The 25682-nt window shown below is 38.6% G+C and overlaps 1 protein-coding gene across 1 annotated transcript in view; it reads left to right on the forward strand.

The window, feature by feature from the left end:
• LOC308316849 (adhesion G-protein coupled receptor F1-like) overlaps positions 1 to 25239 on the forward strand; it is a gene marked incomplete at its 3' end in the record, with an annotated part of 33882 nt that extends 8643 nt beyond the window's left edge. The window contains exon 6 of the mRNA XM_080765637.1: positions 25228 to 25239. Within this exon, the coding sequence (XP_080621763.1) occupies positions 25228 to 25239 (12 nt within the window). The remainder of the gene's footprint in view (positions 1 to 25227) is intronic.
• Between the last annotated feature and the right edge of the window lie 443 nt (positions 25240 to 25682).

Here is a 25682-nt window from a genome sequence, read left to right on the forward strand (position 1 = left end):
CACACACACAGAGCGATGTGTGGATAAATCACTGAGATTTGGGAAATGTGTTCTGAATGGGCCTGAATATATGTGTGTACGCTGCAACAATGATTTCATAAAGTGTAGTTTAGTTTTGAACAGGCAACTAATGTAGTGATAGATTAATTGAATGGGCCTGAATAGATAGATAGATAGATTTCTTTATTTTTGTGTCATGCACCAAAGGCGCCCAGCCCACATGGGCTTACAGGACACACCATATCATTGCATTCAATATTGCATTGTGTACAATAAACAGATATGTTTTGTTGATATTCCCTTTTTTTTTTTTTACACAAACAAAACATTCTGCCTTATTTCCCACGCCCTGCATAAAAAGTCTGCCAAAGCAAAAGTACCTTTCCTAAAACATAATTCCAGTTTTTCATAGTCCTCCAACCAGAAAAAGTCTGCACAGATGGTTGTCATTTTACAAAATAATACATGTGTTAATGCTTCATATAATGGGCAGTAAAACAAAAGAGGATAGATTGAACAGGCAACTAATGTAGTGATTGATTAATTGAATGGGCCTGAATAGATCTGTGTAGGCTGCAACAATTGGCGTGCTTTGTGTAAATGGCCGTCGTGATGTTCACTGTTCCTTTTTAGATGGACATTCCACAGCGCCAGCGCCATGGGGGAGGGTGGAGGGGCACACACACACACACACACACACACACACACACACACACACTGGGGCCAGCGTGTAGGCATAGTCTACTGTAGTAAATATAGGCGACTAATAATGTGCATGGAATGGATAGTGCATGAGTGTGCAGGTTCAGCGCACACGCGCAATTGCGATGTATGGATAAATGAAATGATTAAGCAGGCAACATTGAGAAGCATGCAACATGCTCGCACACGCGCAATTGCGATGTATGGATAAATGAAATGATTAAGCATGCAACATTGAGAAGCATGCAACATGCTGTGTGATTACCTGTTTCGGTTCGCGACACACACACAGGGCGATGTATGGATAAATCAAACGAACGATTAAGCAAGCAACATTGAGAAGGATGCAACATGCTGTGTGATTTACCTGTTTGGGTTTGTTTTGCGCGACTGGCTCGCAAATGTTTGGATGCACGCGTGTATTGAGAAAGTGCGCTGCGTTTTCTTCGTGGCATATTGTGTTTTTGGGGGGGTGATGGCAGAGTATATTTTGTTGGTGGAGTGAGTAGCCTACAGTGCAGTCAGAGAGTAGTTCACAGGTCACACACAGGAGCAGTGAAAGGGGGAGGGGACTTGGGATGGCAGTGTAGAGTAGGCACGACATTGAGGGGATAGAAACCATCCCGGTCGCGTGGTTCATCTAACGCGTGTGTCACTGTGAAGGACTGGCCCCATTAAGTGAACGTAGTTGGCGACACAGGAGCAGTGAAAGGGGGAGGGGCCTTCGGATGGCAGTGTAGAGTAGGCACGACATTGAGGGGTAGAAACCATCCCGGTCGCGTGGTTGATCTAACGTGTGTGTCACTGTGAAGGACTGGCCCCATGAAGTGAACGTAGTTGGCGTAGTAGACGCCAACATGACGATTTTGACGGTTGAGGTTGAGCAAGAATAGCGTGTTTCAGAAAAGTAATATTTAAACAGTAAATAAGACATTTTTGGCGAATGCAATGTAGTCTATATGTTTTGTGGGAGTGTGCAGGTTTTATTTTGCATAGAGAGATGTGTGGTGGAAGTGTGGTTTGGTCGGAGATAGAGCACGAATGAACGGCCATGTGCTCATGTACCCCCTGTCTATTAGGGTAGCAGGATAATGGTTAGAAGCTATTTTTCAACAGCCAAAAGTGTCAAATAATGGTTAGAAGCTGTTTTTCAACAACCAAAAGTGTCAAATAATGGTTAGAGAAAGTTTAAAAAATTGGAAATTGCGGAAATTGCGAAATTGCGGGAATTGCGGAATTGCGGAAATTGCGGAAATTGTGAAATTGCGGAAATTGCGGAATTGGAAATGGAATGGAAATGGAATGGAAATGGAATGGAAATGGAAAATGGAATGGAAATGGAAAAATGAAAAAATGAAAAAATGAAAAAAACGATGGGTTATAGCCCATGTTTTTTGAAATTTTGGAAAAAAAAGTTATCCTCGTTTCTCATCATTTTGGACCATGGGCTATAGCCTATATCGTACGGCATACTATAGCGCCTCGTTTTTCATCATTTTTCACCGCGGCTCGTGACGTCATGTTGTAGTTCCTAACCACCGAAAATCCAGACTAAGTAGGGGGTGAGCTCTTTTATATACTTTACTGAATATTTCACAAGAGTCAAATGTATACGGTCAAATGTGTGTGTGTGTGTGTGTGTGTGTGTGTGTGTGTGTGTTAAACTTCTGAAGAAATGTGTTGGCAACTTGGCCATAGATATGTCACTTGTAATTTCTCACATGCTAATATATAACTAGCAGTAGCCATCAGCGTTGTAGGGGGGGGGGGTAATATTGCTTTGCTATTCAGATGTAATTCAGTCAGTAAGTAGGCCTATTTGAACTGTGTTCGTTGGGAGTGCAGTCTTAATTAGCAACTTTATACAGCTGTGCCTTTGAAGTGCAAACATTATCCCCAAACGATCCCCCCACGTCCCCCTCAATGCTGCATAGAGAGAAAGAGAGAGGCCGAGTCTACTCCTTACAACAGTGTTTCACCTGATTTTACTGTTAAATAAATAATTAGCGCGTGACTGCGCACGTCTGTAGGAACCTATAGTTAGAACCGAAATTGAATTACTGTAATGGGTACCACAGAAAGTACAGACAAATCACCCCGCCATGTCAGAAAGTGAAGACAACTGGTTGTCCGGACTTTCTGGGTGAGCCCAACTTGCCCCAGCGGAAAGTACAGACAACTCACCCCGCCATGTCAGAAAGTGAAGACAACTCACCGGGGTGAGTTGTCCAGTATTCATCATCATCATCATCATCATACTATAATTCTAACAATGTCTGAGTGTGTGTCTGTGTGTCACTGTGACTGCCGTAGCTCCTTACTGCCTGCACCAATCACTCCCACTTTTCACACAGGCATTGACCATATGAATATGGAGGGCGTAACGAAGCCCTTTTTTCATTAATGATTATTAATGAATTTATTAGTCAATTACAAACGCACCCGGGCGCAGTACCCCCCACGGCCACAAGGGGGGGGGGGGGGATATCGCACAACGGGTAAAAGCTAGTACTCATAATTATCCATATTTAGTAATTATGCATTTTTTAGATTTGTGCTGCTGAGCCAAAGATCATCTGTGGTGTGAGGTGGAGCTATCTATTGGCCATTGGCCATGTCTTTATTGTCTTGCGACCCGGGACCCGTCCCAATTTCTTTTATTTATTTTTTATCATCTGGGGACCCCCGAAAATAAATTCTGGGCCCTCCGAGGGGTCGCGACCCACAGGTACTACCCTGGTACTACAATAATGTAACTTGTAAAATGCCATGGCAGAAAGGTACGTGACCTTTCTGCCAAGACATTTTACATTATTGTAGTCCAGAGAGTTGTAATATTACTGAGTTACTATTTAATGAGATGCATTGCTGTAAAAAATAGGATGTAAGAGTTCACTGCTTGGAACACAGAGTTCTAACTTGTGTTTCCTGCTACTACTTGGCCTTACTGAGTCCCAGAACCCACCTCACCCCCACCCTGGGCAAGACCTACGCTGTAAAGACTATCATTTGTTTGGGTGGAAGTTGCAGGATTTTAGCGGAAGGAAATTATGTTGATGCTTTACAAATCAGTTTACATTCTCCGCGAATGAAACAAGTGGTGTGATTGGTCTGGAAAATATCGTATCCGGGGGTAAATACATCTGACGGATGTTCCGGAGGATACATCTGCCGATAGCTTCTCTGCCTTACGTTGTGACAATGCAGGCTTTTCTTTTTGCAGATAAGTAAACCTGGGACCGAGGCTACCTCACCTCTGCCCATTTTGATAGGCTGGAATGGCTTGGGGTTGACGACAGAGTAGGGGAGAGCCGCCACGGATGTAACGCGTCACGGTTGTAACATGGACGTTATCTCTTGATTGGTCAACGCCACCATGACGCCATCGCGTCAGTATGTGTACAGCAACGTACTCTACGTGCCCAGGAAGTTTGAAGTGTTTACCTTCACCCTGCGGGGAGCTATTGGCGAAAAACTGACTTTTTTCAAAATGCGTATAATTTTACACCTGGAGTATTTGTGTGCTACAATTTTTTTCGAGGTGAAAGCGAGGTTACCATAGAAACGACAACAAACACAATGGCAGCTAGCGCCACCCGCGTGGGCGGAACCTCACCTTCTAATATAAACACAAACCCCATTCTGCCAGCTGCCTCGCTAGCCTAGTGGACTACTACGCCGACTTGTAATATAATGCTTCGCTGGTTCACTGCCGCCACTGTTTTTACAACCGCAGACTTTTTAATAGTTTTTGGATTAAGGTTGCCTTAAAAAGACTGGATTAAGTTTGGTGAAGGAAGGGCACGGTGGCACAGTTGGTAGTGCTGTCGCCTCACAGCTAGAAGGTCCTGGGTTCGATTCCCGCTCGGGGCACTGTGGGTGCTGGCGGCGTTTTTCCTCCTCCGCGTCATCAGTGCCCATACCCGAAGACGGGGTTGGCGAAAGGGCCTTTCTTGGTCGAGTTCCATCTTCGTCCTTTTTTTGTTCCAAGTGTTCCAACATTGTTTCAACTTCCGGGCCACCGATTGGCCGGTGCCCGGATCGTGCAGGCTACCATTGGCTGGTTCCACCTGGGGTTCCACCTGGGGTTCCAACCCAGGAGCCAATGGGGGCATGGTCCCGCCCCTACCTCTCAGTAATTCCAAAAACAGCACGGCGGCGGCCATCTTGTTACAGTGTGCGGTGGATGGACGTATTCATAATTTTAATAAATCGTACAAGGTGTTTGGAAAATATTTAAAGGCAGCAGGGCTTTCTCCAGGGGCCAATAAGGGATCGATTTTAATTTGGAACATTTCTGTCCATTTTTGGCTTAGTTATGGACATGTAGTATCTGTTAGCATGTTAGCTAGCTGCTGGATGATGATGATGATGATGATGGGTTCTTAATATTATGTGTGAATATTTGATATTGTTTTATTAAATCGTACAAGGCGTTTGGAAAATATTTAAAGGCGGCAGGGCTTTCTCCAGGGGCCAATAAGGGAACGATTTTAATTTGGAACATTTCTGTCCATTTTTGGCTTAGTTATGGACATGTAGTATCTGTTAGCATGTTAGCTAGCTGCTGGATGATGAACAATGAACTCAAGTGTCACAAAGCAAAGCAACACGAAAAGCGATGGTAATAGTACTATTAGCCAGCTTCTGCTGACCTATATGGGGTGCGAGGCCCTGCATTGCTCAATAACCTGCTTTGATGACACTTTTGTCCTTTTGTATGTTTAAATCAAATGTCAAATTATAGTTCAAAGACACCAAGAAGATAGTCTGTGATTACAATATCAATTTAAAATGTAAGTCGCTCTGGATTAAGAGCGTCTGCTAAATGCCTAAATTGTAAATTGTCCCCTTGCGCTTAGGGTCCGGCCCATTCCTCTCTGTTATGTCATATTACGAGCATTTCACTTTTAATATCACAATTATTGTAGCTAATCTTTAACTGAATCTGGAAGTATTCCTTTATTAAATGATTCTTCATAGTCTGGAATTGTAACTGATCAATTTTCTTTTGTGACTTTCGCCTTTATTTTATATGGAGGGACAGTCAGTGGTGTAAACTTTATTTATATAGCACATTTCATACATAAAATGCAACTCAAAGTACTTCACATGAAAATAAAATAAAAAATAACAAGCAGCGGAATGCCAGAAACAAAAAGTAACATTAAAAATGGTAAGGAAATTTGTATTGGATAATACATTTTAAATTGATATTCTTAGATATTCAACTTTATTGACATTTATAATTAAATTGGTGTCTTTACACTGTAGAATTTTACATTTGATTTAAGTGTCTATTTGTTTGTCTCTAAATGTTTTGATGAATTGAACAATGCCCTTTTGGTAAACAAGTGTAAGGCTTAATTGGGTCGTCCACTCACAGTTAACAGTCTTTGTATTGAGTTTGTTTTTGAAATGTAGGCCTACTGTAATTCTGCAAACTGTTAATAAATATTTAAATCAATCAAAATTGACATTTCAACTATTGATCAGACGCTGTGCATTGACGACACCTACAGGTCATTCATTTTAATTGCATGCATGCAGAGAAATCACAACATTGTGAGACGCGCTGGGTCGTTGCCATGTTTTGCCACGGAAACCAGCGACCTGCCTTGTGTAAGTAAGTAAGTAAATTTTATTTATAAAGCACCTTTCTTAACAATGTTACAAAGTGCTGTACAGTGACACAATCAAATCAATCATAATTAAAACAGTGACAGTACAACAAGCAAATAAGAACAACATAATCAAGTCAAATAAAATCAGAAAAATGTTCCCGAAATAAAAACGTTTTCAGTGGACGAAGCCAGGCTTGATACGAGCAGACGTGGCAACGCCATTGAAACACAGGGGCAATCTCCCGTTGGCCGAGAGGTTGGAACTCACGGGACAATGGGAGCCTGCATGCTTTTGGGCGGCCAATAAGGGCAGGGGTAAAACAGAGAGGATTGTTCCGGATCCTCCTTTCAGGGTCCGGCCCATTCCTCTCTGTTATGTCATATTACGAGCATTTCACTTTTAATATCACAATTATTGTAGCTAATCTTTAACTGAATCTGGAAGTATTCCTTTATTAAATGATTCTTCATAGTCTGGAATTGTAACTGATCAATTTTCTTTTGTGACTTTCGCCTTTATTTTATATGGAGGGACAGTCAGTGGTGTAAACTTTATTTATATAGCACATTTCATACATAAAATGCAACTCAAAGTACTTCACATGAAAATAAAATAAAAAATAACAAGCAGCGGAATGCCAGAAACAAAAAGTAACATTAAAAATGGTAAGGAAATTTGTATTGGATAATACATTTTAAATTGATATTCTTAGATATTCAACTTTATTGACATTTATAATTAAATTGGTGTCTTTACACTGTAGAATTTTACATTTGATTTAAGTGTCTATTTGTTTGTCTCTAAATGTTTTGATGAATTGAACAATGCCCTTTTGGTAAACAAGTGTAAGGCTTAATTGGGTCGTCCACTCACAGTTAACAGTCTTTGTATTGAGTTTGTTTTTGAAATGTAGGCCTACTGTAATTCTGCAAACTGTTAATAAATATTTAAATCAATCAAAATTGACATTTCAACTATTGATCAGACGCTGTGCATTGACGACACCTACAGGTCATTCATTTTAATTGCATGCATGCAGAGAAATCACAACATTGTGAGACGCGCTGGGTCGTTGCCATGTTTTGCCACGGAAACCAGCGACCTGCCTTGTGTAAGTAAGTAAGTAAATTTTATTTATAAAGCACCTTTCTTAACAATGTTACAAAGTGCTGTACAGTGACACAATCAAATCAATCATAATTAAAACAGTGACAGTACAACAAGCAAATAAGAACAACATAATCAAGTCAAATAAAATCAGAAAAATGTTCCCGAAATAAAAACGTTTTCAGTGGACGAAGCCAGGCTTGATACGAGCAGACGTGGCAACGCCATTGAAACACAGGGGCAATCTCCCGTTGGCCGAGAGGTTGGAACTCACGGGACAATGGGAGCCTGCATGCTTTTGGGCGGCCAATAAGGGCAGGGGTAAAACAGAGAGGATTGTTCCGGATCCTGCGCGCAGGGTCCGGCCCATTCCTCTCTGTTATGTCATATTACGAGCATTTCACTTTTAATATCACAATTATTGTAGCTAATCTTTAACTGAATCTGGAAGTATTCCTTTATTAAATGATTCTTCATAGTCTGGAATTGTAACTGATCAATTTTCTTTTGTGACTTTCGCCTTTATTTTATATGGAGGGACAGTCAGTGGTGTAAACTTTATTTATATAGCACATTTCATACATAAAATGCAACTCAAAGTACTTCACATGAAAATAAAATAAAAAATAACAAGCAGCGGAATGCCAGAAACAAAAAGTAACATTAAAAATGGTAAGGAAATTTGTATTGGATAATACATTTTAAATTGATATTCTTAGATATTCAACTTTATTGACATTTATAATTAAATTGGTGTCTTTACACTGTAGAATTTTACATTTGATTTAAGTGTCTATTTGTTTGTCTCTAAATGTTTTGATGAATTGAACAATGCCCTTTTGGTAAACAAGTGTAAGGCTTAATTGGGTCGTCCACTCACAGTTAACAGTCTTTGTATTGAGTTTGTTTTTGAAATGTAGGCCTACTGTAATTCTGCAAACTGTTAATAAATATTTAAATCAATCAAAATTGACATTTCAACTATTGATCAGACGCTGTGCATTGACGACACCTACAGGTCATTCATTTTAATTGCATGCATGCAGAGAAATCACAACATTGTGAGACGCGCTGGGTCGTTGCCATGTTTTGCCACGGAAACCAGCGACCTGCCTTGTGTAAGTAAGTAAGTAAATTTTATTTATAAAGCACCTTTCTTAACAATGTTACAAAGTGCTGTACAGTGACACAATCAAATCAATCATAATTAAAACAGTGACAGTACAACAAGCAAATAAGAACAACATAATCAAGTCAAATAAAATCAGAAAAATGTTCCCGAAATAAAAACGTTTTCAGTGGACGAAGCCAGGCTTGATACGAGCAGACGTGGCAACGCCATTGAAACACAGGGGCAATCTCCCGTTGGCCGAGAGGTTGGAACTCACGGGACAATGGGAGCCTGCATGCTTTTGGGCGGCCAATAAGGGCAGGGGTAAAACAGAGAGGATTGTTCCGGATCCTCCTTTCAGGGTCCGGCCCATTCCTCTCTGTTATGTCATATTACGAGCATTTCACTTTTAATATCACAATTATTGTAGCTAATCTTTAACTGAATCTGGAAGTATTCCTTTATTAAATGATTCTTCATAGTCTGGAATTGTAACTGATCAATTTTCTTTTGTGACTTTCGCCTTTATTTTATATGGAGGGACAGTCAGTGGTGTAAACTTTATTTATATAGCACATTTCATACATAAAATGCAACTCAAAGTACTTCACATGAAAATAAAATAAAAAATAACAAGCAGCGGAATGCCAGAAACAAAAAGTAACATTAAAAATGGTAAGGAAATTTGTATTGGATAATACATTTTAAATTGATATTCTTAGATATTCAACTTTATTGACATTTATAATTAAATTGGTGTCTTTACACTGTAGAATTTTACATTTGATTTAAGTGTCTATTTGTTTGTCTCTAAATGTTTTGATGAATTGAACAATGCCCTTTTGGTAAACAAGTGTAAGGCTTAATTGGGTCGTCCACTCACAGTTAACAGTCTTTGTATTGAGTTTGTTTTTGAAATGTAGGCCTACTGTAATTCTGCAAACTGTTAATAAATATTTAAATCAATCAAAATTGACATTTCAACTATTGATCAGACGCTGTGCATTGACGACACCTACAGGTCATTCATTTTAATTGCATGCATGCAGAGAAATCACAACATTGTGAGACGCGCTGGGTCGTTGCCATGTTTTGCCACGGAAACCAGCGACCTGCCTTGTGTAAGTAAGTAAGTAAATTTTATTTATAAAGCACCTTTCTTAACAATGTTACAAAGTGCTGTACAGTGACACAATCAAATCAATCATAATTAAAACAGTGACAGTACAACAAGCAAATAAGAACAACATAATCAAGTCAAATAAAATCAGAAAAATGTTCCCGAAATAAAAACGTTTTCAGTGGACGAAGCCAGGCTTGATACGAGCAGACGTGGCAACGCCATTGAAACACAGGGGCAATCTCCCGTTGGCCGAGAGGTTGGAACTCACGGGACAATGGGAGCCTGCATGCTTTTGGGCGGCCAATAAGGGCAGGGGTAAAACAGAGAGGATTGTTCCGGATCCTCCTTTCTTGGTCGAGTTCCATCTTCGTCCTTTTTTTGTTCCAAGTGTTCCAACATTGTTTCAACTTCCGGGCCACCGATTGGCCGGTGCCCGGATCGTGCAGGCTACCATTGGCTGGTTCCACCTGGGGTTCCACCTGGGGTTCCAACCCAGGAGCCAATGGGGGCATGGTCCCGCCCCTACCTCTCAGTAATTCCAAAAACAGCACGGCGGCGGCCATCTTGTTACAGTGTGCGGTGGATGGACGTATTCATAATTTTAATAAATCGTACAAGGTGTTTGGAAAATATTTAAAGGCAGCAGGGCTTTCTCCAGGGGCCAATAAGGGATCGATTTTAATTTGGAACATTTCTGTCCATTTTTGGCTTAGTTATGGACATGTAGTATCTGTTAGCATGTTAGCTAGCTGCTGGATGATGATGATGATGATGATGGGTTCTTAATATTATGTGTGAATATTTGATATTGTTTTATTAAATCGTACAAGGCGTTTGGAAAATATTTAAAGGCGGCAGGGCTTTCTCCAGGGGCCAATAAGGGAACGATTTTAATTTGGAACATTTCTGTCCATTTTTGGCTTAGTTATGGACATGTAGTATCTGTTAGCATGTTAGCTAGCTGCTGGATGATGAACAATGAACTCAAGTGTCACAAAGCAAAGCAACACGAAAAGCGATGGTAATAGTACTATTAGCCAGCTTCTGCTGACCTATATGGGGTGCGAGGCCCTGCATTGCTCAATAACCTGCTTTGATGACACTTTTGTCCTTTTGTATGTTTAAATCAAATGTCAAATTATAGTTCAAAGACACCAAGAAGATAGTCTGTGATTACAATATCAATTTAAAATGTAAGTCGCTCTGGATTAAGAGCGTCTGCTAAATGCCTAAATTGTAAATTGTCCCCTTGCGCTTAGGGTCCGGCCCATTCCTCTCTGTTATGTCATATTACGAGCATTTCACTTTTAATATCACAATTATTGTAGCTAATCTTTAACTGAATCTGGAAGTATTCCTTTATTAAATGATTCTTCATAGTCTGGAATTGTAACTGATCAATTTTCTTTTGTGACTTTCGCCTTTATTTTATATGGAGGGACAGTCAGTGGTGTAAACTTTATTTATATAGCACATTTCATACATAAAATGCAACTCAAAGTACTTCACATGAAAATAAAATAAAAAATAACAAGCAGCGGAATGCCAGAAACAAAAAGTAACATTAAAAATGGTAAGGAAATTTGTATTGGATAATACATTTTAAATTGATATTCTTAGATATTCAACTTTATTGACATTTATAATTAAATTGGTGTCTTTACACTGTAGAATTTTACATTTGATTTAAGTGTCTATTTGTTTGTCTCTAAATGTTTTGATGAATTGAACAATGCCCTTTTGGTAAACAAGTGTAAGGCTTAATTGGGTCGTCCACTCACAGTTAACAGTCTTTGTATTGAGTTTGTTTTTGAAATGTAGGCCTACTGTAATTCTGCAAACTGTTAATAAATATTTAAATCAATCAAAATTGACATTTCAACTATTGATCAGACGCTGTGCATTGACGACACCTACAGGTCATTCATTTTAATTGCATGCATGCAGAGAAATCACAACATTGTGAGACGCGCTGGGTCGTTGCCATGTTTTGCCACGGAAACCAGCGACCTGCCTTGTGTAAGTAAGTAAGTAAATTTTATTTATAAAGCACCTTTCTTAACAATGTTACAAAGTGCTGTACAGTGACACAATCAAATCAATCATAATTAAAACAGTGACAGTACAACAAGCAAATAAGAACAACATAATCAAGTCAAATAAAATCAGAAAAATGTTCCCGAAATAAAAACGTTTTCAGTGGACGAAGCCAGGCTTGATACGAGCAGACGTGGCAACGCCATTGAAACACAGGGGCAATCTCCCGTTGGCCGAGAGGTTGGAACTCACGGGACAATGGGAGCCTGCATGCTTTTGGGCGGCCAATAAGGGCAGGGGTAAAACAGAGAGGATTGTTCCGGATCCTCCTTTCAGGGTCCGGCCCATTCCTCTCTGTTATGTCATATTACGAGCATTTCACTTTTAATATCACAATTATTGTAGCTAATCTTTAACTGAATCTGGAAGTATTCCTTTATTAAATGATTCTTCATAGTCTGGAATTGTAACTGATCAATTTTCTTTTGTGACTTTCGCCTTTATTTTATATGGAGGGACAGTCAGTGGTGTAAACTTTATTTATATAGCACATTTCATACATAAAATGCAACTCAAAGTACTTCACATGAAAATAAAATAAAAAATAACAAGCAGCGGAATGCCAGAAACAAAAAGTAACATTAAAAATGGTAAGGAAATTTGTATTGGATAATACATTTTAAATTGATATTCTTAGATATTCAACTTTATTGACATTTATAATTAAATTGGTGTCTTTACACTGTAGAATTTTACATTTGATTTAAGTGTCTATTTGTTTGTCTCTAAATGTTTTGATGAATTGAACAATGCCCTTTTGGTAAACAAGTGTAAGGCTTAATTGGGTCGTCCACTCACAGTTAACAGTCTTTGTATTGAGTTTGTTTTTGAAATGTAGGCCTACTGTAATTCTGCAAACTGTTAATAAATATTTAAATCAATCAAAATTGACATTTCAACTATTGATCAGACGCTGTGCATTGACGACACCTACAGGTCATTCATTTTAATTGCATGCATGCAGAGAAATCACAACATTGTGAGACGCGCTGGGTCGTTGCCATGTTTTGCCACGGAAACCAGCGACCTGCCTTGTGTAAGTAAGTAAGTAAATTTTATTTATAAAGCACCTTTCTTAACAATGTTACAAAGTGCTGTACAGTGACACAATCAAATCAATCATAATTAAAACAGTGACAGTACAACAAGCAAATAAGAACAACATAATCAAGTCAAATAAAATCAGAAAAATGTTCCCGAAATAAAAACGTTTTCAGTGGACGAAGCCAGGCTTGATACGAGCAGACGTGGCAACGCCATTGAAACACAGGGGCAATCTCCCGTTGGCCGAGAGGTTGGAACTCACGGGACAATGGGAGCCTGCATGCTTTTGGGCGGCCAATAAGGGCAGGGGTAAAACAGAGAGGATTGTTCCGGATCCTCCTTTCTTGGTCGAGTTCCATCTTCGTCCTTTTTTTGTTCCAAGTGTTCCAACATTGTTTCAACTTCCGGGCCACCGATTGGCCGGTGCCCGGATCGTGCAGGCTACCATTGGCTGGTTCCACCTGGGGTTCCACCTGGGGTTCCAACCCAGGAGCCAATGGGGGCATGGTCCCGCCCCTACCTCTCAGTAATTCCAAAAACAGCACGGCGGCGGCCATCTTGTTACAGTGTGCGGTGGATGGACGTATTCATAATTTTAATAAATCGTACAAGGTGTTTGGAAAATATTTAAAGGCAGCAGGGCTTTCTCCAGGGGCCAATAAGGGATCGATTTTAATTTGGAACATTTCTGTCCATTTTTGGCTTAGTTATGGACATGTAGTATCTGTTAGCATGTTAGCTAGCTGCTGGATGATGATGATGATGATGATGGGTTCTTAATATTATGTGTGAATATTTGATATTGTTTTATTAAATCGTACAAGGCGTTTGGAAAATATTTAAAGGCGGCAGGGCTTTCTCCAGGGGCCAATAAGGGAACGATTTTAATTTGGAACATTTCTGTCCATTTTTGGCTTAGTTATGGACATGTAGTATCTGTTAGCATGTTAGCTAGCTGCTGGATGATGAACAATGAACTCAAGTGTCACAAAGCAAAGCAACACGAAAAGCGATGGTAATAGTACTATTAGCCAGCTTCTGCTGACCTATATGGGGTGCGAGGCCCTGCATTGCTCAATAACCTGCTTTGATGACACTTTTGTCCTTTTGTATGTTTAAATCAAATGTCAAATTATAGTTCAAAGACACCAAGAAGATAGTCTGTGATTACAATATCAATTTAAAATGTAAGTCGCTCTGGATTAAGAGCGTCTGCTAAATGCCTAAATTGTAAATTGTCCCCTTGCGCTTAGGGTCCGGCCCATTCCTCTCTGTTATGTCATATTACGAGCATTTCACTTTTAATATCACAATTATTGTAGCTAATCTTTAACTGAATCTGGAAGTATTCCTTTATTAAATGATTCTTCATAGTCTGGAATTGTAACTGATCAATTTTCTTTTGTGACTTTCGCCTTTATTTTATATGGAGGGACAGTCAGTGGTGTAAACTTTATTTATATAGCACATTTCATACATAAAATGCAACTCAAAGTACTTCACATGAAAATAAAATAAAAAATAACAAGCAGCGGAATGCCAGAAACAAAAAGTAACATTAAAAATGGTAAGGAAATTTGTATTGGATAATACATTTTAAATTGATATTCTTAGATATTCAACTTTATTGACATTTATAATTAAATTGGTGTCTTTACACTGTAGAATTTTACATTTGATTTAAGTGTCTATTTGTTTGTCTCTAAATGTTTTGATGAATTGAACAATGCCCTTTTGGTAAACAAGTGTAAGGCTTAATTGGGTCGTCCACTCACAGTTAACAGTCTTTGTATTGAGTTTGTTTTTGAAATGTAGGCCTACTGTAATTCTGCAAACTGTTAATAAATATTTAAATCAATCAAAATTGACATTTCAACTATTGATCAGACGCTGTGCATTGACGACACCTACAGGTCATTCATTTTAATTGCATGCATGCAGAGAAATCACAACATTGTGAGACGCGCTGGGTCGTTGCCATGTTTTGCCACGGAAACCAGCGACCTGCCTTGTGTAAGTAAGTAAGTAAATTTTATTTATAAAGCACCTTTCTTAACAATGTTACAAAGTGCTGTACAGTGACACAATCAAATCAATCATAATTAAAACAGTGACAGTACAACAAGCAAATAAGAACAACATAATCAAGTCAAATAAAATCAGAAAAATGTTCCCGAAATAAAAACGTTTTCAGTGGACGAAGCCAGGCTTGATACGAGCAGACGTGGCAACGCCATTGAAACACAGGGGCAATCTCCCGTTGGCCGAGAGGTTGGAACTCACGGGACAATGGGAGCCTGCATGCTTTTGGGCGGCCAATAAGGGCAGGGGTAAAACAGAGAGGATTGTTCCGGATCCTCCTTTCAGGGTCCGGCCCATTCCTCTCTGTTATGTCATATTACGAGCATTTCACTTTTAATATCACAATTATTGTAGCTAATCTTTAACTGAATCTGGAAGTATTCCTTTATTAAATGATTCTTCATAGTCTGGAATTGTAACTGATCAATTTTCTTTTGTGACTTTCGCCTTTATTTTATATGGAGGGACAGTCAGTGGTGTAAACTTTATTTATATAGCACATTTCATACATAAAATGCAACTCAAAGTACTTCACATGAAAATAAAATAAAAAATAACAAGCAGCGGAATGCCAGAAACAAAAAGTAACATTAAAAATGGTAAGGAAATTTGTATTGGATAATACATTTTAAATTGATATTCTTAGATATTCAACTTTATTGACATTTATAATTAAATTGGTGTCTTTACACTGTAGAATTTTACATTTGATTTAAGTGTCTATTTGTTTGTCTCTAAATGTTTTGATGAATTGAACAATGCCCTTTTGGTAAACAAGTGTAAGGCTTAATTGGGTCGTCCACTCACAGTTAACAGTCTTTGTATTGAGTTTGTTTTTGAAATGTAGGCCTACTGTAATTCTGCAAACTGTTAATAAATATTTAAATCAATCAAAATTGACATTTCAACTATTGATCAGACGCTGTGCATTGACGACACCTACAGGTCATTCATTTTAATTGCATGCATGCAGAGAAATCACAACATTGTGAGACGCGCTGGGTCGTTGCCATGTTTTGCCACGGAAACCAGCGACCTGCCTTGTGTAAGTAAGTAAGTAAATTTTATTTATAAAGCACCTTTCTTAACAATGTTACAAAGTGCTGTACAGTGACACAATCAAATCAATCATAATTAAAACAGTGACAGTACAACAAGCAAATAAGAACAACATAATCAAGTCAAATAAAATCAGAAAAATGTTCCCGAAATAAAAACGTTTTCAGTGGACGAAGCCAGGCTTGATACGAGCAGACGTGGCAACGCCATTGAAACACAGGGGCAATCTCCCGTTGGCCGAGAGGTTGGAACTCACGGGACAATGGGAGCCTGCATGCTTTTGGGCGGCCAATAAGGGCAGGGGTAAAACAGAGAGGATTGTTCCGGATCCTCCTTTCTTGGTCGAGTTCCATCTTCGTCCTTTTTTTGTTCCAAGTGTTCCAACATTGTTTCAACTTCCGGGCCACCGATTGGCCGGTGCCCGGATCGTGCAGGCTACCATTGGCTGGTTCCACCTGGGGTTCCACCTGGGGTTCCAACCCAGGAGCCAATGGGGGCATGGTCCCGCCCCTACCTCTCAGTAATTCCAAAAACAGCACGGCGGCGGCCATCTTGTTACAGTGTGCGGTGGATGGACGTATTCATAATTTTAATAAATCGTACAAGGTGTTTGGAAAATATTTAAAGGCAGCAGGGCTTTCTCCAGGGGCCAATAAGGGATCGATTTTAATTTGGAACATTTCTGTCCATTTTTGGCTTAGTTATGGACATGTAGTATCTGTTAGCATGTTAGCTAGCTGCTGGATGATGATGATGATGATGATGGGTTCTTAATATTATGTGTGAATATTTGATATTGTTTTATTAAATCGTACAAGGCGTTTGGAAAATATTTAAAGGCGGCAGGGCTTTCTCCAGGGGCCAATAAGGGAACGATTTTAATTTGGAACATTTCTGTCCATTTTTGGCTTAGTTATGGACATGTAGTATCTGTTAGCATGTTAGCTAGCTGCTGGATGATGAACAATGAACTCAAGTGTCACAAAGCAAAGCAACACGAAAAGCGATGGTAATAGTACTATTAGCCAGCTTCTGCTGACCTATATGGGGTGCGAGGCCCTGCATTGCTCAATAACCTGCTTTGATGACACTTTTGTCCTTTTGTATGTTTAAATCAAATGTCAAATTATAGTTCAAAGACACCAAGAAGATAGTCTGTGATTACAATATCAATTTAAAATGTAAGTCGCTCTGGATTAAGAGCGTCTGCTAAATGCCTAAATTGTAAATTGTCCCCTTGCGCTTAGGGTCCGGCCCATTCCTCTCTGTTATGTCATATTACGAGCATTTCACTTTTAATATCACAATTATTGTAGCTAATCTTTAACTGAATCTGGAAGTATTCCTTTATTAAATGATTCTTCATAGTCTGGAATTGTAACTGATCAATTTTCTTTTGTGACTTTCGCCTTTATTTTATATGGAGGGACAGTCAGTGGTGTAAACTTTATTTATATAGCACATTTCATACATAAAATGCAACTCAAAGTACTTCACATGAAAATAAAATAAAAAATAACAAGCAGCGGAATGCCAGAAACAAAAAGTAACATTAAAAATGGTAAGGAAATTTGTATTGGATAATACATTTTAAATTGATATTCTTAGATATTCAACTTTATTGACATTTATAATTAAATTGGTGTCTTTACACTGTAGAATTTTACATTTGATTTAAGTGTCTATTTGTTTGTCTCTAAATGTTTTGATGAATTGAACAATGCCCTTTTGGTAAACAAGTGTAAGGCTTAATTGGGTCGTCCACTCACAGTTAACAGTCTTTGTATTGAGTTTGTTTTTGAAATGTAGGCCTACTGTAATTCTGCAAACTGTTAATAAATATTTAAATCAATCAAAATTGACATTTCAACTATTGATCAGACGCTGTGCATTGACGACACCTACAGGTCATTCATTTTAATTGCATGCATGCAGAGAAATCACAACATTGTGAGACGCGCTGGGTCGTTGCCATGTTTTGCCACGGAAACCAGCGACCTGCCTTGTGTAAGTAAGTAAGTAAATTTTATTTATAAAGCACCTTTCTTAACAATGTTACAAAGTGCTGTACAGTGACACAATCAAATCAATCATAATTAAAACAGTGACAGTACAACAAGCAAATAAGAACAACATAATCAAGTCAAATAAAATCAGAAAAATGTTCCCGAAATAAAAACGTTTTCAGTGGACGAAGCCAGGCTTGATACGAGCAGACGTGGCAACGCCATTGAAACACAGGGGCAATCTCCCGTTGGCCGAGAGGTTGGAACTCACGGGACAATGGGAGCCTGCATGCTTTTGGGCGGCCAATAAGGGCAGGGGTAAAACAGAGAGGATTGTTCCGGATCCTCCTTTCAGGGTCCGGCCCATTCCTCTCTGTTATGTCATATTACGAGCATTTCACTTTTAATATCACAATTATTGTAGCTAATCTTTAACTGAATCTGGAAGTATTCCTTTATTAAATGATTCTTCATAGTCTGGAATTGTAACTGATCAATTTTCTTTTGTGACTTTCGCCTTTATTTTATATGGAGGGACAGTCAGTGGTGTAAACTTTATTTATATAGCACATTTCATACATAAAATGCAACTCAAAGTACTTCACATGAAAATAAAATAAAAAATAACAAGCAGCGGAATGCCAGAAACAAAAAGTAACATTAAAAATGGTAAGGAAATTTGTATTGGATAATACATTTTAAATTGATATTCTTAGATATTCAACTTTATTGACATTTATAATTAAATTGGTGTCTTTACACTGTAGAATTTTACATTTGATTTAAGTGTCTATTTGTTTGTCTCTAAATGTTTTGATGAATTGAACAATGCCCTTTTGGTAAACAAGTGTAAGGCTTAATTGGGTCGTCCACTCACAGTTAACAGTCTTTGTATTGAGTTTGTTTTTGAAATGTAGGCCTACTGTAATTCTGCAAACTGTTAATAAATATTTAAATCAATCAAAATTGACATTTCAACTATTGATCAGACGCTGTGCATTGACGACACCTACAGGTCATTCATTTTAATTGCATGCATGCAGAGAAATCACAACATTGTGAGACGCGCTGGGTCGTTGCCATGTTTTGCCACGGAAACCAGCGACCTGCCTTGTGTAAGTAAGTAAGTAAATTTTATTTATAAAGCACCTTTCTTAACAATGTTACAAAGTGCTGTACAGTGACACAATCAAATCAATCATAATTAAAACAGTGACAGTACAACAAGCAAATAAGAACAACATAATCAAGTCAAATAAAATCAGAAAAATGTTCCCGAAATAAAAACGTTTTCAGTGGACGAAGCCAGGCTTGATACGAGCAGACGTGGCAACGCCATTGAAACACAGGGGCAATCTCCCGTTGGCCGAGAGGTTGGAACTCACGGGACAATGGGAGCCTGCATGCTTTTGGGCGGCCAATAAGGGCAGGGGTAAAACAGAGAGGATTGTTCCGGATCCTGCGCGCAGGGTCCGGCCCATTCCTCTCTGTTATGTCATATTACGAGCATTTCACTTTTAATATCACAATTATTGTAGCTAATCTTTAACTGAATCTGGAAGTATTCCTTTATTAAATGATTCTTCATAGTCTGGAATTGTAACTGATCAATTTTCTTTTGTGACTTTCGCCTTTATTTTATATGGAGGGACAGTCAGTGGTGTAAACTTTATTTATATAGCACATTTCATACATAAAATGCAACTCAAAGTACTTCACATGAAAATAAAATAAAAAATAACAAGCAGCGGAATGCCAGAAACAAAAAGTAACATTAAAAATGGTAAGGAAATTTGTATTGGATAATACATTTTAAATTGATATTCTTAGATATTCAACTTTATTGACATTTATAATTAAATTGGTGTCTTTACACTGTAGAATTTTACATTTGATTTAAGTGTCTATTTGTTTGTCTCTAAATGTTTTGATGAATTGAACAATGCCCTTTTGGTAAACAAGTGTAAGGCTTAATTGGGTCGTCCACTCACAGTTAACAGTCTTTGTATTGAGTTTGTTTTTGAAATGTAGGCCTACTGTAATTCTGCAAACTGTTAATAAATATTTAAATCAATCAAAATTGACATTTCAACTATTGATCAGACGCTGTGCATTGACGACACCTACAGGTCATTCATTTTAATTGCATGCATGCAGAGAAATCACAACATTGTGAGACGCGCTGGGTCGTTGCCATGTTTTGCCACGGAAACCAGCGACCTGCCTTGTGTAAGTAAGTAAGTAAATTTTATTTATAAAGCACCTTTCTTAACAATGTTACAAAGTGCTGTACAGTGACACAATCAAATCAATCATAATTAAAACAGTGACAGTACAACAAGCAAATAAGAACAACATAATCAAGTCAAATAAAATCAGAAAAATGTTCCCGAAATAAAAACGTTTTCAGTGGACGAAGCCAGGCTTGATACGAGCAGACGTGGCAACGCCATTGAAACACAGGGGCAATCTCCCGTTGGCCGAGAGGTTGGAACTCACGGGACAATGGGAGCCTGCATGCTTTTGGGCGGCCAATAAGGGCAGGGGTAAAACAGAGAGGATTGTTCCGGATCCTCCTTTCAGGGTCCGGCCCATTCCTCTCTGTTATGTCATATTACGAGCATTTCACTTTTAATATCACAATTATTGTAGCTAATCTTTAACTGAATCTGGAAGTATTCCTTTATTAAATGATTCTTCATAGTCTGGAATTGTAACTGATCAATTTTCTTTTGTGACTTTCGCCTTTATTTTATATGGAGGGACAGTCAGTGGTGTAAACTTTATTTATATAGCACATTTCATACATAAAATGCAACTCAAAGTACTTCACATGAAAATAAAATAAAAAATAACAAGCAGCGGAATGCCAGAAACAAAAAGTAACATTAAAAATGGTAAGGAAATTTGTATTGGATAATACATTTTAAATTGATATTCTTAGATATTCAACTTTATTGACATTTATAATTAAATTGGTGTCTTTACACTGTAGAATTTTACATTTGATTTAAGTGTCTATTTGTTTGTCTCTAAATGTTTTGATGAATTGAACAATGCCCTTTTGGTAAACAAGTGTAAGGCTTAATTGGGTCGTCCACTCACAGTTAACAGTCTTTGTATTGAGTTTGTTTTTGAAATGTAGGCCTACTGTAATTCTGCAAACTGTTAATAAATATTTAAATCAATCAAAATTGACATTTCAACTATTGATCAGACGCTGTGCATTGACGACACCTACAGGTCATTCATTTTAATTGCATGCATGCAGAGAAATCACAACATTGTGAGACGCGCTGGGTCGTTGCCATGTTTTGCCACGGAAACCAGCGACCTGCCTTGTGTAAGTAAGTAAGTAAATTTTATTTATAAAGCACCTTTCTTAACAATGTTACAAAGTGCTGTACAGTGACACAATCAAATCAATCATAATTAAAACAGTGACAGTACAACAAGCAAATAAGAACAACATAATCAAGTCAAATAAAATCAGAAAAATGTTCCCGAAATAAAAACGTTTTCAGTGGACGAAGCCAGGCTTGATACGAGCAGACGTGGCAACGCCATTGAAACACAGGGGCAATCTCCCGTTGGCCGAGAGGTTGGAACTCACGGGACAATGGGAGCCTGCATGCTTTTGGGCGGCCAATAAGGGCAGGGGTAAAACAGAGAGGATTGTTCCGGATCCTGCGCGCAGGGTCCGGCCCATTCCTCTCTGTTATGTCATATTACGAGCATTTCACTTTTAATATCACAATTATTGTAGCTAATCTTTAACTGAATCTGGAAGTATTCCTTTATTAAATGATTCTTCATAGTCTGGAATTGTAACTGATCAATTTTCTTTTGTGACTTTCGCCTTTATTTTATATGGAGGGACAGTCAGTGGTGTAAACTTTATTTATATAGCACATTTCATACATAAAATGCAACTCAAAGTACTTCACATGAAAATAAAATAAAAAATAACAAGCAGCGGAATGCCAGAAACAAAAAGTAACATTAAAAATGGTAAGGAAATTTGTATTGGATAATACATTTTAAATTGATATTCTTAGATATTCAACTTTATTGACATTTATAATTAAATTGGTGTCTTTACACTGTAGAATTTTACATTTGATTTAAGTGTCTATTTGTTTGTCTCTAAATGTTTTGATGAATTGAACAATGCCCTTTTGGTAAACAAGTGTAAGGCTTAATTGGGTCGTCCACTCACAGTTAACAGTCTTTGTATTGAGTTTGTTTTTGAAATGTAGGCCTACTGTAATTCTGCAAACTGTTAATAAATATTTAAATCAATCAAAATTGACATTTCAACTATTGATCAGACGCTGTGCATTGACGACACCTACAGGTCATTCATTTTAATTGCATGCATGCAGAGAAATCACAACATTGTGAGACGCGCTGGGTCGTTGCCATGTTTTGCCACGGAAACCAGCGACCTGCCTTGTGTAAGTAAGTAAGTAAATTTTATTTATAAAGCACCTTTCTTAACAATGTTACAAAGTGCTGTACAGTGACACAATCAAATCAATCATAATTAAAACAGTGACAGTACAACAAGCAAATAAGAACAACATAATCAAGTCAAATAAAATCAGAAAAATGTTCCCGAAATAAAAACGTTTTCAGTGGACGAAGCCAGGCTTGATACGAGCAGACGTGGCAACGCCATTGAAACACAGGGGCAATCTCCCGTTGGCCGAGAGGTTGGAACTCACGGGACAATGGGAGCCTGCATGCTTTTGGGCGGCCAATAAGGGCAGGGGTAAAACAGAGAGGATTGTTCCGGATCCTGCGCGCTGTGTGGAGTTTTCATGTTCTCCCCGTGTCCCCTAGGGTAGATACCCTCACAAAAAACATGCAGTAATCCTGGTCTCTAAACTGCCTCCCACTGGCCAGCCGGGGCGCCTGATGGAGGGGAAAGGATCTGGTTGGAATAACGTGTTCCTTCCACGCGCTACGTCCAACCAGGGAAACTCCCCCCTGTCAGGTGTAAAGGAGCAACTTGGACACTCAGGCATGAAGGGAGCACGAGTTAAGTCCGTTGCTCTCCCCAGGTTGGCGGAGGGTGTGTAGAGCCCAGGATCACAGTAGATGATTGGCACAGGGGTGAAAAATGGGTTACAAAATCGTGGGATAAAAAATATATTAAAAAAAAAAAAGGTTGGTGAAGGATGCCTTCACCAACTCCCCTGCTTGTGGTTATGTTTAGGTTAGAGTTAGAGCTGTATACAGGGCATAGAGATACAGAGACATGTATCTTTTCTGGGGCACTGTCTAGTGAGCAAATCCAGTGAGCATATTTAAGACGATCTCTTCAAAATAAGAGTACCCTCTAGAGTATTGAAAAAAAGTTTCATTTGCACATTAAAACTACAAATTAAGCATTTAAATGATGCTATCAGACACACATTATGTTTCTGTGTAAAAATAAGTGGCGGCAGTCCACCAAGGACAGCGATCCTAGAATCCGATTTATGGAGGCTTGAAAATCCTCATTAGTCTGATTGCCCTGAGGGCAATCAGACTATTGTTTTACTGCTCTGACTTTATTTTGGCGTACTACTCCTCCCACAGTTTTTGTCGCAAGCACTCGAGCCATATGTCAAAACGACGGGCTACATCGGGAATCGTGTGCATATCAACTTCTAAGACATTTGTTGGATAGTTTAATTGATATGAATTAATTAGAATTTCCACATAGACATGAATGGGGAAATGGGAAAATGCAAAAACTCACTTTCAAGTATTTTTTCCTCTGACACCGTAAGGGCTATACTTACAAGACTTGGAGGACAGATTCATAATAATTACTAAAATTAATTACCTTAGAAGTATACCGTTCGGCCTCATGGTGGCGCTATAACAGCCAACTTTACGTTTTGTGGTATAACTCTTGAACCGTAGGTCGTAAAATCAAAAATATTTTTCGGTACACATGATCTCCGGACCTATCCGATTAAAACAGCACAGTCAGAATTTAGATCTTCTGCATCGTTCGGCCGTAATCGTCTTCCGAAGTTAGTGGGAGGGGCCTATTTCACGAAAAACGCCACAACTCACGCACGGAATGTCCGATCCGTCCCAAATCTGAATCGCGTGTCGAGGGTGGCTTAATCAACGCGGAGCCAAAAGCCATTCAATTTTTGACGGCTGCGATGTAGGCAATCACACTTTGCAATTTCCCAGAATTGCCTCTTTCTAGTTTCAACTGCTTTGCACTGTGAATATATTTTCAATCCCATAGTTGGAACGGTGGGGCGTTGCTATAGGAACCGGACCAATGTTAAAAGCTTCCGTAGATATACGTTGGGGTACATATATATACGTACTTGGGGAAAAGAGTTAATAAAGTATTCAATAAATCAAAGGTTATCATAAATCTTAAATTGAAATGTTAAAATAGATTTACATTTTGGCAATACATTAAGTTTCAGCAACATAGTTAATACATTTAAACTAGTGGTTCTCAAATATTTTCATATCAAGGACCCCCACGGACCCCCATCTGAAAATAGGTTTTTGCCAGGGACAATATTACATAAGCAATATTCCATAAGCATTGAAATTTGTTTTCAGAAAAACGCTTCTAAATATCTCTAGAAGCTCACAACGCATTGTGAGCTTGTTCTTAGATTCTATATCAAATGGTCAATGTACACTACAGGCCAGGGTTAAACTGATTTTGATGCTATATTTACACATTTTGCTGGTGACCCCCTGGAACCATGTTCTTTATTTCCCCACTTCCATTGCGATTATCTAAAATAAATAATGAATCAAATCAATCAATCAATCAATAAATAAATAAATCAATTACTTTTTTTTTAACAGTTTGCAGAGAAAAGCACAGGAAAGTACAGTTCAATACCAGGTCCACTAAGATCATCTAAAACCCAAGAAAGCCTGTTGTTTCCATAGTCATATTCAATTCATAGGAATAACACACAAACAATGTCTAATCATTTATTCCAGCTGGCTGTCTGAGGAAGAACGAGAGAGAGGGAGAGAGTCACGGAGACAGGGCTTGTGGAGGAGACCAAGAAGCATCCCGACACGGTCCTAAAAGGCCTGAACCGTCTCCGGCTCAATAGAGAGTTGTGTGATGTGGTTCTGTGCTGTGGGGGACAGGAGTTCCCCTGTCATAGAGCTGTGCTGGCATCCTTTAGCTCCTACTTTCAGGTAAACCTCAACGTTCCATGTGAACATTTGATACTCATGATGTTCTGTTTGACATGCTCTCCCATCCGCCCTACATGCAGGGTTTCTCCTAGTGTGAATACCAGTACATTCCTTTGTGCATTTTGTCTCTGTATGGTGGAAACCTCTTCATGTCCAACATTGTTACTTTTCAGCATTCAAATTCAACTGTAGATAAAAAGCTTTCGCACAACTAGAAATAAGAATGAACAGGTGCGTATACAAGGCCAGTGGACATCAATCATAAGAAGAAAGATACACCCACACACTGAGTATCTGCTCTGTACATGAGTTTTTACTTTTAATAAGGCAACATTTCGGTCCCTCCGGACCTTCTTCAGGCATAACAGCATTTTGACTTATACAAACATTTGAAAATAAATCAACCAATCACAATAGACATATAGTCTGATTAGAAAAGAGGTACAGCTCGTGATGATCATCAATTTGCTGACATCATTTAAAGGCAAATTAATTAAATTATATTCTAAAAGCATTATACAAAAAATGTAAAGAC

Source organism: Protomyctophum bolini, assembly GCF_963924005.1.
Source record: "Protomyctophum bolini genome assembly, chromosome: 6".
In the NCBI taxonomy this organism is placed as follows: domain Eukaryota; kingdom Metazoa; phylum Chordata; class Actinopteri; order Myctophiformes; family Myctophidae; genus Protomyctophum; species Protomyctophum bolini.